This window comes from Physeter macrocephalus, chromosome 4 (assembly GCF_002837175.3).
Source record: "Physeter macrocephalus isolate SW-GA chromosome 4, ASM283717v5, whole genome shotgun sequence".
NCBI lineage: Eukaryota > Metazoa > Chordata > Mammalia > Artiodactyla > Physeteridae > Physeter > Physeter macrocephalus.
Window position 1 is genome coordinate 98,011,447 of NC_041217.1, and position 12,646 is coordinate 98,024,092.

The window sequence follows — 12,646 nt, forward strand, 5'->3', positions numbered from 1 at the left end:
GCTAATAGCTAAAAAGTGAAGGGGCTTCCCTGGTGGCGCAGTGGTTGAGAATCCGCCTGCCGATTCAGGGGACACGGGTTCGTGCCCCGGTCCGGGAAGATCCCACATGCCGCGGAGCGGCTGGGCGCGTGAGTCATGGCCGCTGAGCCTGCGCGTCCGGAGCCTGTGCTCCGCAACGGGAGAGGCCACAACAGTGAGAGGCCCGTGTACCACAAAAAAAAGTGAAGGTCAGGAGTCCATTAGAAGTCTTTTGATTCTGAATCAGGCAGCTCTCCATTGTTTCACAGACATGCCTGGGGAGAATCAGGTAGATGCAGAAACAAGTTTCAGCAGCTGAGAGAGTCACCAGGCACATTGGTTGCATGGTCTTTATTTTAAGGCCTGCCACTTGCTTCCTCAGACTTGTATTGTTTCACTTTGCAGAGCTCTGAAGGCCAGAGCATACTTGGGTAATTCAGAATGATTGTTTGCCTTCATTTCAGTTTTAATCCACGACCTCAACTCTTGCATTGTGTTTCACTCTTTTTATTTCAGTACTATAGCAAAGATTAGTTTGGCTTTAAAGAAAACAGTTTAACTGCATTATCTATTATAAATGCATGTTATATTAAAATTTTTTACATAAAGTTTTTGATATACAGAATACTTTAGCCTCACAATATAGCTGTAAAATTCATTAGAACGATTACAAATAAAGAGGTTACAAGTACGTATATTTAAGAATTTATTTGAGTAAAAAATTTAGAAGTACAATTAATAAATACCTTTGAGAAAGTAACTAATACAATACAATGAATGTATGGTCCATTTACTGGTGTAACACATTAGTAATACTTTTTACATTACATTATTAAAGGGGTGTTCTCCCTTCTACAGAATGTGTGTTTACGGTGGCAGCTTTAATGCTGTTTCCTGCTGTGCAGTTCAATAAAGTATGGTTTTAGGTGGTTGGTTGAGGGGTTTTTTTGTAATGTATGTCGATGGAGATAAGTGTTTTAATTACTTTTTTAATGTCTGTGCTTTTGTATTTTTCTCCTCTCTTCTCTTTTATTTCCTGCTGTTGAGATTACTGCCTCATCTCCACAGCAGGTAGCTATAGCAAATTTGTTTTCTTTGTAAGCCTGGTAGATTTATTTTGTAATATAACTGTTCCTTTTTAGTATTTTATTATTAATGATTTCTTTACTTTGGAATATAGTATGCTTACATAGTCCTAAATAGTAATTTTCTAACACCATCTAAGAATTCCAGTCATTAAGAAAAAAAAATCTTCGCCTGAGGCATATTCTTTGAATTTTTTTGCCTACCCTTACTTCATGATGTGAGGATTAAAATTTAAGGAAATTGTTTTATAGCCAAAGCCAAATGAGAATGAGAAACAGAGAAAAGAGAAGGGAGGGAAACAAATAGAAAAGGCCCAAGGGATAAAGCACACTTTAATAAATAATACCAAAAATCAAAGGGATATGTATAATTTTGTGACAGAAAAAAAAAATTACATTAACATATCTTTTCTAGAAGAGGGATTTTAATGAGATCTTATTTTTATATTAAAATTAAATTTTAATTAGTAAAATAACTTCTGCTAATTACAAGAAAATTGGATTACAAAAATATAAAGAAAAATAGTTCATGTTCTTTTTTTTTGGTCCAGGATTTTGTTGTTTTGGTTCCTTCATATGTCCCTTTATATAGAAAGAACAATAGATAAGGTGGATCCTGAATATAGAATTTATTTATCAAGAAAGTAAAAAACACTCAAGGATATTTTATCCATCTTTGAGTTCTTGGACAATATTTTATTAATTAAAATAAGGTCTCTCTATTTTTTCCAAATGTGTAAAAGGAGTAAAAATTATGAGACTACAAATGCATAGTGAACCTTATTCTCATTTTGTTATATGAAATTGCTAGATATTTTATTACAGATTAAAAATCCTCTAGAAGAATTTTAACCACTTAGATTCAATTTACTTCATATGTGTTGATCTTGTGAACACATTGCTTTATTAATATGTTTATATTGTCTGTCACCCATACAAACTCTAAATTGGAGCCTGATATTAAGCTCTAATATGAAATTTTATGAACTGATCTCGTTGGTATAATAGAACTTATACATATTTTCTACATGAAATCGTAAAAGCAAACAGAAATATGTTTGTAACTTCATAGGAATTATTACATTTATTTACTTTATTCTCTTCTCCAATGCTTTTAAAATTCTGTTTTCATAATTAAATACAAAAAGAAGATCTTAGTTCAGTGTCTCTCCGATTTTCAAAATTGTATGAGTGTTCTTTACTCCTCTTAGTTCTGGATGTCATTATTGTTACATGTTTCTGTACAGAAAAATACCTTGTGTAATGGGAAAAAATGATTTGAGATGGTGATTTCATTCATAACATTTTTTAAAAGTCTTCATCTTGTTATGCTCTAACAAATTATGTGATCCATACAATTAATGCTTGTGGTCACATTGAGAGAGAAAGAGACTAGACAGCAGTTATACAGAACAGATATTTAATGGGGATTTGAAAAATCAATGAAATAAATACTATTGTGATATATGGTGATCTGATTTCATATGTGTTATATTGAATCACTCCACTCTTTCTGAATTCAGTCTGAACACTCAAGAGCTAAACGCATTTACAGTGGGTTGTCAGAAAAAGATGGGGAGTTTTATTGAGAAAAGAATCACAATAGGGCATCATTGATCTGTTCTCTTTCTAATCCATATATAGATCCTAGAGTGATAACTCTTACGGCACTGTTTTCCCTTGGAAGTAAATCCTTTGAGTCATATAAGTGATCTTTAAGTGACAGATGAAGAACTTTATAATCCATTGTGAAATTGTGGAATGCTTAGGCCCTTGAAAAGAATATTTTATTTCCATATTGTAATCTCAACTATTTGGGTTTGATATTGAAATAGTTTACTTTTTCTAGTAAGTATGTAAACACATATATCCATAATACATGTATTTATGAGTTATACCTACATTTACGTATCTATTTACAGCCATTTAAATATCTTCTTATGATTAATTACAGTATCTTCTGTTTGTGAAAGTGTATACTATGAATCTTTTATAATGTGAGTCTTTATTTTCCATAGTTTTTATATTTTACCCAAGACAGTAATAATGACTTACATTTGAATGTTGTTTTAGATTTACCAGAGTGCTTTTATGTGTACTTTTCCACCTCATTTCAGAACAACCCTGTACATAAGTCAGAGATATCTTCGTTCCAATCAAGGCAGTTAACTTGACTTACTGTGGTAATCATTTTGCAATATATACAGATACTGAATCTTTATGTTGTACATCTGAAACTAATATATGTCAATAATACCTTAATAAAACATAATTAGATAAAATAAAGGAATTTGACAGCCACAGTATTAAAAGTAATTTTACCCAAGTACAGCTAGAAAGGGGATATAATGAGACTAGAACCCAGTTTTCCAGACTCCTAGGTCAGTGGTCTCTGAGGCAGGATGTTAACTAACTGCTGCAATTTGAATGATGCCTTAACCAACAGAGGGTCTTAACCTTGCTATTTCCTGATCTTGAAGCACGTATGGTTTGCGTCCATTGTAGTCTGTAGAATGAATGAGGTTAGAGGAATACCCTTGTCTTACCACAGCCTTTCATTCTAACCAATCTGTCCAACACTGACTGCTGAAATGTGCAACAGTGTGAATTGTGTATATGATGGATTAGATGAACATTTAATTTATGTCTATCCGAATGTATCCTTTCATTATATCAAACAAAGGCTTTTAGGGAGAGAATGCAAATAAAAGGAAACGTTTATTTCACATCTATGTAAAGAGCTTTACATATATTGTTTTCATTTTCCTCTCCTAACAATCCTATGATGAGGCTGCTGCTGCCCAGAAAGAATAATTTACTTGCCCAAGGTCAATGGCTAGTAAGAGCTAGAATGAGAATTTTAACACAGAAAGTCTGACTTAGAGGTTTCACTCTTATTCAGTACGCTGTATTTACAAATGATAGAAATAAGTCAGTTGGCATTAAGATATTTTAAAAAGATTTAATAAACAAAAATAAAGAAAAACAATGGTTACACGGGGACATTTCTTACAAAGACACAACTGCATAGCTGTGGTAGATAGCCTCGTGTCCCTTAGTGAGAGTTTGTTTAATGAATCCATGTTTAATCTTCACATGTTAATATTCTTCCTCATGCAGCACCATTCCCCAAACCAGGCTTAGCAATGAGGACTGAGATCACACAATGTGCTTTCTTCTTAGAGAAGGCAGCAAAATCTCAGACACAAAAGTACTTGGAAAAGTGAAAAACTTAGGACATTTGCAATCAACTACATTTTGCTGTGCTCAGCCAGTAAACTTGAGAGTAGGACATAATCAGAAGGATTTTATGTATCTACTAAAATCTTCTTATTGAAAAAGCACTCGTGTGAAATAACAAGACCGTATACCTGCAGAGAGAGTTCAGAATACTAGAACATTGACCATTTCCGTAAGCCGGGAACCTGAGGCAGTCTCACAATGTTCTGTGCTGTCTTCTCCACTTCTGTGGGATGTGTGAGGCTGTCTCCCGTGACACGTCTATCTGATCACCATCTTCCGCATGACAGCTTAGCTGTCATTCAAGTGAATGCCTTCAAGAATGAGAGGCGTCACACAAATTGTTGCTCAATTCAATTAACACTGAATGAGTTGACCCAGTGAAGTAACACATGCAGACATTATAAAATCTGAGAAATTCTTAAACACGTCCTACAATAGCTATGAAGACTCAGCCTTAGAAACTTATTCCTCGTCTATTACTTACTAGACGATAACACAAAACAGAATATTTAATATCTTGTTAATGTTAATTGAAGTTGTGCAAAACTTAATATGAGTACAAAGAATTTACTAAATACACTGCTGTTGTTTATTCTGTGGTTGTTTCAGAGGGAGGTGCTTTGGAAACAAAGCAAAGATACAGATTTCAAAAGAATATCAAATATTGAAAAATAACCAGCAGATACCCAAGGGGAATGCACTTAAGAAGGAAGACATTTCAGAGAGGAATTGTGCTAGAGAAAAGAATCGCAAAACAAAGATGCAGCCTAGAAAAGCAGCCAGTCTTTTCTCTACCACTAGATTGGAACATTCTGTGTTGTATGCGTATCCATAGCCTTACAGTAAAACTTAATACATATACGTTGAATGATTACTTTAGACATCACTTGTTATGTAGCAACACATTATAACAGGGCTTAATTATAACCTTATACATGGCAAAGGTAGCATTTTGAAGTTAAAGCATACACTCTACAGCCAGACCATCCAGGTTAGAAATTGGCATTACTACTTACTTGTTCTATGACCTTCAGCAAAGTTACTTAATCTTTATGTGCCTCAGTTTCCTCATATCTAAAATGCAGATAATAATGCGAGTTGTCTTATAGAGTTGTTTTGAGAATTAAATGAGTTAGTATATAAAAATCACCTACCTATATGTCAGGCACTTAGAACAGTGCCTATAAGTAATCAATACACGTTAAGTTAGATTTTCTGTAGTATAAGCAACATTTTATTTCTTTCTTTTCTTTTTGGAGAACTTGAAAATGATAATCTTTCAGTACTTCTTAAGAAGGTGTTCCTTTGTATAAATGCATGCTGAAACACCAAAAACTTCAGTAACTATTCTAGGGGAACAAAGAAACTATCTGGCCTTCTTGAAAGACAAAGAACACTATACATATATTACCCTGAGCTGTTTTGTTTGTCAAATCTTTGTCAATTCCTCTTTATTCATAAACCTCCTTTTTTCCACTGAAAGGTGAATTAAAAAGTCATTTCAGTGTCATTTTGAAATCATCCTGGTATAGACACATACCTTATTTATTAATATGCCACCTACTCTCAGGGAAATCTTCCTTTGATAGATGGGTATTTGCAAGTTTCATTATCTTTCATATTTCACTTAAGGTTGCTTCATTTTTCTTCTATTGTAGCACTTTGTTTAAATTTGCTAAGGTTTTAATACTTTACTTTGATTTAAGATTTATTCTTCCTTGCCACAAGATGTGGAATTTGAAAAAAATATTATAGACTACAGAATAATAAACCTATCTTAATATTAATAGATAGTGTTTATTGAGCATTCACTATGTGCCAGGTCACAGTGCTTTATATATATATGTATGGATAGATAGATAGATAGATATTCCTTTAAGTCGCACATCTGTGAGAGGAGAGAAATGTTTTAGAAATGCAGAGGTAGAAGATCAGAGCAATTAATGAATTGTTTCAGGGCTCTCTAGAAAGATAAAGCCTTTAAGAGATATATAAAATAGATAAATAGATAGGTAGATATATAGATAGATAGATAGACAGATAGATTGAGTGGTGTGATTTATTTCAAGGAATTGGCTTATGCAATTGCGGGAGCTGGCAAATCTAAAATCTGTAGGCCAGGCCAGCAGACAGACAGAATTTCTTCTTCCTTAAGGAAACCTCAGTTTTTTCTTAAGACCTTTGGACTGATTGGATGAAGCTTATCCAGATTATTGAGGTAATCTCCTTTACTTAAAATCAACTGATTATAGATATTAACCACATCTATAAAATGCCTTCACAGTAATACCTGGATTAGTGTTTGATTGGATAATTTGATGTGTGTACTTAGCTATGTACACATAAAACTAACCTTCGTAGGAACTTACGGAAGATCACAATCAGATAAATGGGAGAGGTAGAACTCACACCAAACTCTGTCTGATGACAAAGACCCTGTTCCTAATCACCCAACAGCATCATAGTTAGCAGAGAATAGGGTACTTCTGCCAGCTGGGCTGGACTGCCAAAGTGTATGTGAGCAGAGCTTCAGATACATGATCCTAATAGATGATCTGCCACCCAGGTAGGGGAGAAGGGCTCTGTGGACACCTGGAATCTAAAAGTGAGCATGACTTGAGGTGTGGCTAAATAGGCTGCAGAGATAACCCAATCATAATCATCCCATCCAGTTACTGGCTCATTTTTCCTCTCCTCAAGCCAGTATCTATAGGTCAGAACATTTAGCTGGTGCCCTCTTCAACATTTACAGGGAGAATCTGACCCAGTAAATGTTAAATTCATTATAGTGATAAATGCAGAGTGGGGTGAAAGCACAGGAAACTCAGTTGTCCTTGTCAATGTATGATTCAAGTGAAAAAAATGAAATTTAAATTTTACCAAAGCTTTTTTCTTGTGAAGTAATTCTTGCAGGAGAGAAAAAGTCATCTCTATGGGTCAGGTGGTGTGTTTAATACAAATGCCTTGCATTTCTTTATATAACAGTTATTTTAGCAGTGGGTCTATAGAAAATAAGCACAGATGTAAATCTCCCTTTTACCTTAACCATGGCAAGTAATGAAAAAGCTCAGATTAGGAATTAGTAAAGGAAGGCTCTTAGACTTCATTACCAGAAACTGTAGAATTCTTATTTACCACTTACATTCTCTGTGCTTTGTTTTTGATCTGTCTTAAAGGTTTTTGCTTATCATATCACCTTGAAATTGCAAAACCCTTCACATTGTTTTCCTTGTTGTGGCTTTTTAACAGGAAAATGGGAAAATGAAGTACCATAGAACATATGCAATCTCTATAGTATGGTAATATGAAAGAGGAGACAGGTCCTTATTATTTAAATATATATATTTTATATATATATATAAAATGATACATGTTGGTTTGACTAATCAAATGTAGCTTAAACTACAATCATCTCTTAATAGCTTTCAAGAAAAATTGTTTTGTCATTAGAATCTTCAAGTACATATTCTGCTATATTTATGTAACTGTAACCACCCCCATCTCAGTCCTTCGAAAAGAATTACATTAATATATATAACCACACATTTATGTAATAGTTTCCATGTTACAAATAGACTAAGGGATATTCCTCCATGTCAGAAAATGAAGAAATAAAGTTATCCCCCTTTTGTTTATAGAGAAGCCAGAGCAAAGACCAGTCAAATGACTTGCCTAACTTTCTTAGATAATTAAAATAATTTTTTTAAATGGTCTTAAAATAAACTAAAAACAAAGGGCAAATCTTTTGGGGGGGAGGAAATGAAAGAGGTGCTAGACAGGAAAGAAAAATGTTTGATTTAATTTGAAGGGACAGCAGTGGTTTATTTCTGGCTATGCACTCAATCCACCAGCACCTTCAGTTTTCAGGTCAGATATAGTATCAACCTTATCACACACAACAAAACTCATCTCCTGGGCCATGCTTTTTACTCTGTGTGTCTACCAGCAACTACCATTGGCTTTCATTTAACTATGAAATAAACTCCTATTTCTCTGGAATGGCCTATTGGTAGACTGAGATTTGGATAGTAAATAACATTAAACTATAAATTTCCCCCTTATGGAATTGAGATGAAAAGCTTTCCTGTAGTGGGGTGAAAGCTATTAGATTTGCTTCATTTGTAGTTTGAAAACATTTTAACCAGCTATTCATATTCTTTTCAAAATATTGGCAATTATTTCCTAATTCGTTGATACATGCATGTTATAGAACATTAGGAAAATAAGGAAATAATTTTTAAAAACCCAGAATATCCACAATCCCACCACCAGAAATGATTACTGTTCAGAATATATAGTTTATATATTTTTATAAAACTTAAATCATACTATACACAGTGTTTTATGTCCTGCTAGTTTATTTAACACTGTATTTTGACTACAATCTGTTACCACACTTTTCAAATGTTTGTTTTAATGGCTGCATTTTGTTCTGTCATGTTTTTCATCTCTTAAAGTAAAACTGGATTATTCATTCTGTTGGCATTTTGATATTCCTCCACTCTTTCTCTCTTATCTTTTTTTTGCACTGACCATTTTTGTACATCAAACCTTTATTTGCATGTCTTAGTATTTTCTTATGATAGATTCAAAACTGTTTTTTAGAATTAGGCACCAGTTTCTACCAAAAGAGCATAACAAATCCCATCTTTAACCTTGCCATATAGTGTAATTTTCTTAAACCCTTTACTTTTTAATAGAGGAGAAATCATATCTCATTGTTTTAACTTGCAGTTCTTAAATTACTAGGGGATTTAAGATTTTTGGTGCTTATAAACTATATTTTTTGTTATCCCAATTTTTGTTACCCTTTGTTTATGCTTCTATTGAAAAGTTAATATGTTCCTCATTAAAACTGAGAAATGTCTTTATATAGAAAAGACATTTTATTTGTTAAAATATTCTTCTAGCTAATCACTTGGCATTTAATTTGTTTATAATTTTTTTTTTTTTTTTTTTTTTTTTTTTTTTGTGGCACGCGGGCCCCTCACTGTTGTGGCCTCTCCCGTTGCAGAGCACAGGCTCCGGACGCGCAGGCTCAGCGGCCATGGCTCACGGGCTCAGCCGCTCCGCGGCAGGTGGGATCCTCCTGGACCGGGGCACGAACCCGTGTCCCCTGCATCGGCAGGCGGACTCACAACCACTGCGCCACCAGGGAAGCCCCTATAATATTTTTGAAGTGTAAAACTAGCTGAATTTTTGTGGTAAAATACTTTTCTTTCCTTCGAAATTTTTTAGTCTCCCCCCCCCCCCTTAGAAAGACCTTCCATATTCAGGAACTAGATAAACATATATCCATATTTTCTTTTAGGTTTTGTGATGGTTTTTTTATATTTAGCACTTTAATACACCAGAAATTTATTTTTATTTATGACATGAGGAAAGAATATAACCTGATTTTCCCCTTAACACTATATGTGAGTATCCATGTTTCTGTATATGTACATGTGCACATGAATGTGTGATTTATGATGTATTCTTAGTTATGTATTAAAGGTATACTCTGAGGTCTGTTACATTGTGTTATGCACATTCTTTTATGTTAACTTGCTTATAGATTTTTTTCCTCTAAGAACCACATTATCTTAATGATTACAGCTTTCTACTTTCTTTCTAATAGTCAGTTGGAAAAGTACTCCTCCTGCTAATGATATTTTATAAATTTTTTTACTTAGGTTTGCCAGAACCTAAAAAGGATCACATCTTCCAAGGCCTCACACAGGACCAGGGGTTTTATACATCCAAAGACTTTCTGCCACTTGTAGCCAAAAGCAGTAAAGCAGGTATCACATATTGTCTTCTGTTCCTAATGTTACCTATGTTGTTATGTGTGTTATGAATGTATATTAAGTCCAGGCTAAGTAGGAAATTGTCCAGATCTCCAATTCATCCTTTTATAACACTAATGTAAAATGAAAAAAAAAAATCTGACATTACTATTAGCCAGAATCATCTATTTGTCCATCCTCCCAATCAAACATCATCATAAGGATTTTTCACTGTGTTATATACAGGTCTAAACTGCCTTATGAAAAGTTGCTTCAAAATAAGAGTGTCCTTAACAAACATCAGAAGTTGTTCTTAAAAGAAAAGGCAGGAACTTCACTTTGGGAACTGTTTTATTTTTTTGTTTAAAATAAGACAAGTGATCATGTCTTCCATGATTTGTATCCACACCAGCAGAAAGATTCAGTCTCTTCTTGAACCACAGTTTTATGAAATTAAAATAAAACACTTTGATGGATACCCTAATACCTAGGCTCTGTGTGAAATCACTTCACACACCGAAGGAAGAACAACTGGAAGCTATGCCTGTTCTCTGCTTTGACTGGGCTAGAGTCATCATCTTAGTGTTAAAGAAGCTATAATATATTCCCTAAAACCCGATAGTCAAACTCCTTTAAATTTATATTTTTAAAGAATTCTGAACTTCAGATATTTTAACATCAATTACATATGGAAAAGATAAGAATCTACGTTTATTCTCCTAAAATTGAAAAAGATAAGAAAATTTCTCTCTTAGATCAATCTGTAGAACTTTACAGCTAAAGTTGTGTACCATCTTCGTCCTCTTCCTTCCAAGAGAACATGATGCTTGCTAGGGAAGATCATTGTACACATAGCATGTATTTGAGAATTGCAAAAGGCTAATTATGTAATCCCAAATACAGACTCTTTCAAGCAAAATGATTATGCTATCTGTGGTGCCATTTCAAAAATTATAGTAATTTATCTTGTCAACAGTTTTATTTAATCCAATAGTACAGCGCTATCTAATACATAGCAAACACCTGCATTTTACTTTTTAAAGAATTTTCATATGGACATCAAATATTCATATAAATGCTGCTGAGAAATGTTCACTTGGAGAGTCATCTTTCTTTTATTGCTCAGTTTTACAAACAAAACCAGGAGAAAAGCAGTAAAAGGGAGAAAGTTTTATCTTAACTATTTCAAGAAAATAGTTCTCAGAAATTCTTCAGTTACATAAAGGGAACATATTCAGCCTGTTAATTTTCAAAATTTACTAAATATACTATACAGCAGGGCTATATGTTAGAAATCTTATAAGATGATTTCTAAATAAAAGGTTTTAATGAAATACTGCAAATTATTAACTCAGATCACAAGGATCACTTTTTTTCTTCTAACAGATTTAATGACAATAAGTTAAAAATACATATCACAACTTTGATAGAGAGTTTAAATTGATTGGTTCCAGTTTATTATGACCCAAACTCTTCAAAATGTGTTATAGCTATCCTTCTAGAAGGAAAAAAAGAAGTTAAAGGTATTGACTATGAAATTACATGTATGAGCATATTTTTAAAGTGGGAATAAAACTGTCTTTCAATGAAGCAGAATAATTTGATAGTGACACTCCATCCTCGAAAACTGCAAGATGCAATTTTACACTGCTTTGAGTACAAGTATCTTTTGAGCTGTCATGCAGAAATGGTTTCTCTACTTGAAAATGGGGTTTTCCTTTCATCATTCAGGAATGTGTGCCTGTCACTCTCCATTGCCATCGATACGGGGAGCCGTGATTGTACTCGGAGCTGGAGACACAGCTTTCGACTGTGCAACATCCGCTTTACGTTGTGGAGCCCGCCGAGTGTTCATCGTCTTCAGAAAAGGCTTTGTTCATATAAGAGCTGTCCCTGAGGAGGTAAAATGGAACCATCAGAAAATATGGAGTTGTCATGCAACAAATTTTAGAAGATGTAACTGTTAATGTGCAGGCTCCTAGTTTAAATCATTAGAATGTTCTTCAGATTGTGAGATGCACATTTAAAAATTTCTGGGTTACCCATAGTTGCTTTTTCTAGTACAGACATTCAAAGTAAAAGAAAATTATTTTATAATACTGATTTGAATACAATGAGAAGTTTATCTTTGTCAATACACAAGTCCTTCTTATTATCATCAGGGTTAATATCTTTGAAAGGTACTGTTTTTAACTAGTAAGAGTGGAATGTGTTAAGTCTTGCATATCCAAATACTAGATACTCTTCACAAAGTATATGGATATTAATTAGGAGAATGTGGTAATTAGAGACATTCGGAATTTTCCATAAGTCAAATTTACAAGCTGCATTCAAAGATATATATATATATCTATATATATATCATTGTACACATGATACATATACACATATATACACATTGTACACATATGTATATCATTGTACACATTGTATATATATATATATATATAATACTTATAGTTAATTCATTCTGCTATTAAGGCAGTGGAACAAAGAGATTTCCATTTATTTCTTTTTTTTTTTTTTTTTTTT

General features: G+C 33.5%; 1 protein-coding gene across 1 annotated transcript in view; it reads left to right on the forward strand.

Annotated features, from left to right (window-relative positions):
* DPYD (dihydropyrimidine dehydrogenase) overlaps nucleotides 1–12,646 on the forward strand; it is an 840,387-nt gene that overhangs the window by 356,311 nt on the left and 471,430 nt on the right. The window contains exons 9-10 of the mRNA XM_024119602.3: nucleotides 10,022–10,129; nucleotides 11,846–12,015. Coding sequence (XP_023975370.1) covers nucleotides 10,022–10,129; nucleotides 11,846–12,015 — 278 coding nt within the window. The remainder of the gene's footprint in view (nucleotides 1–10,021; nucleotides 10,130–11,845; nucleotides 12,016–12,646) is intronic.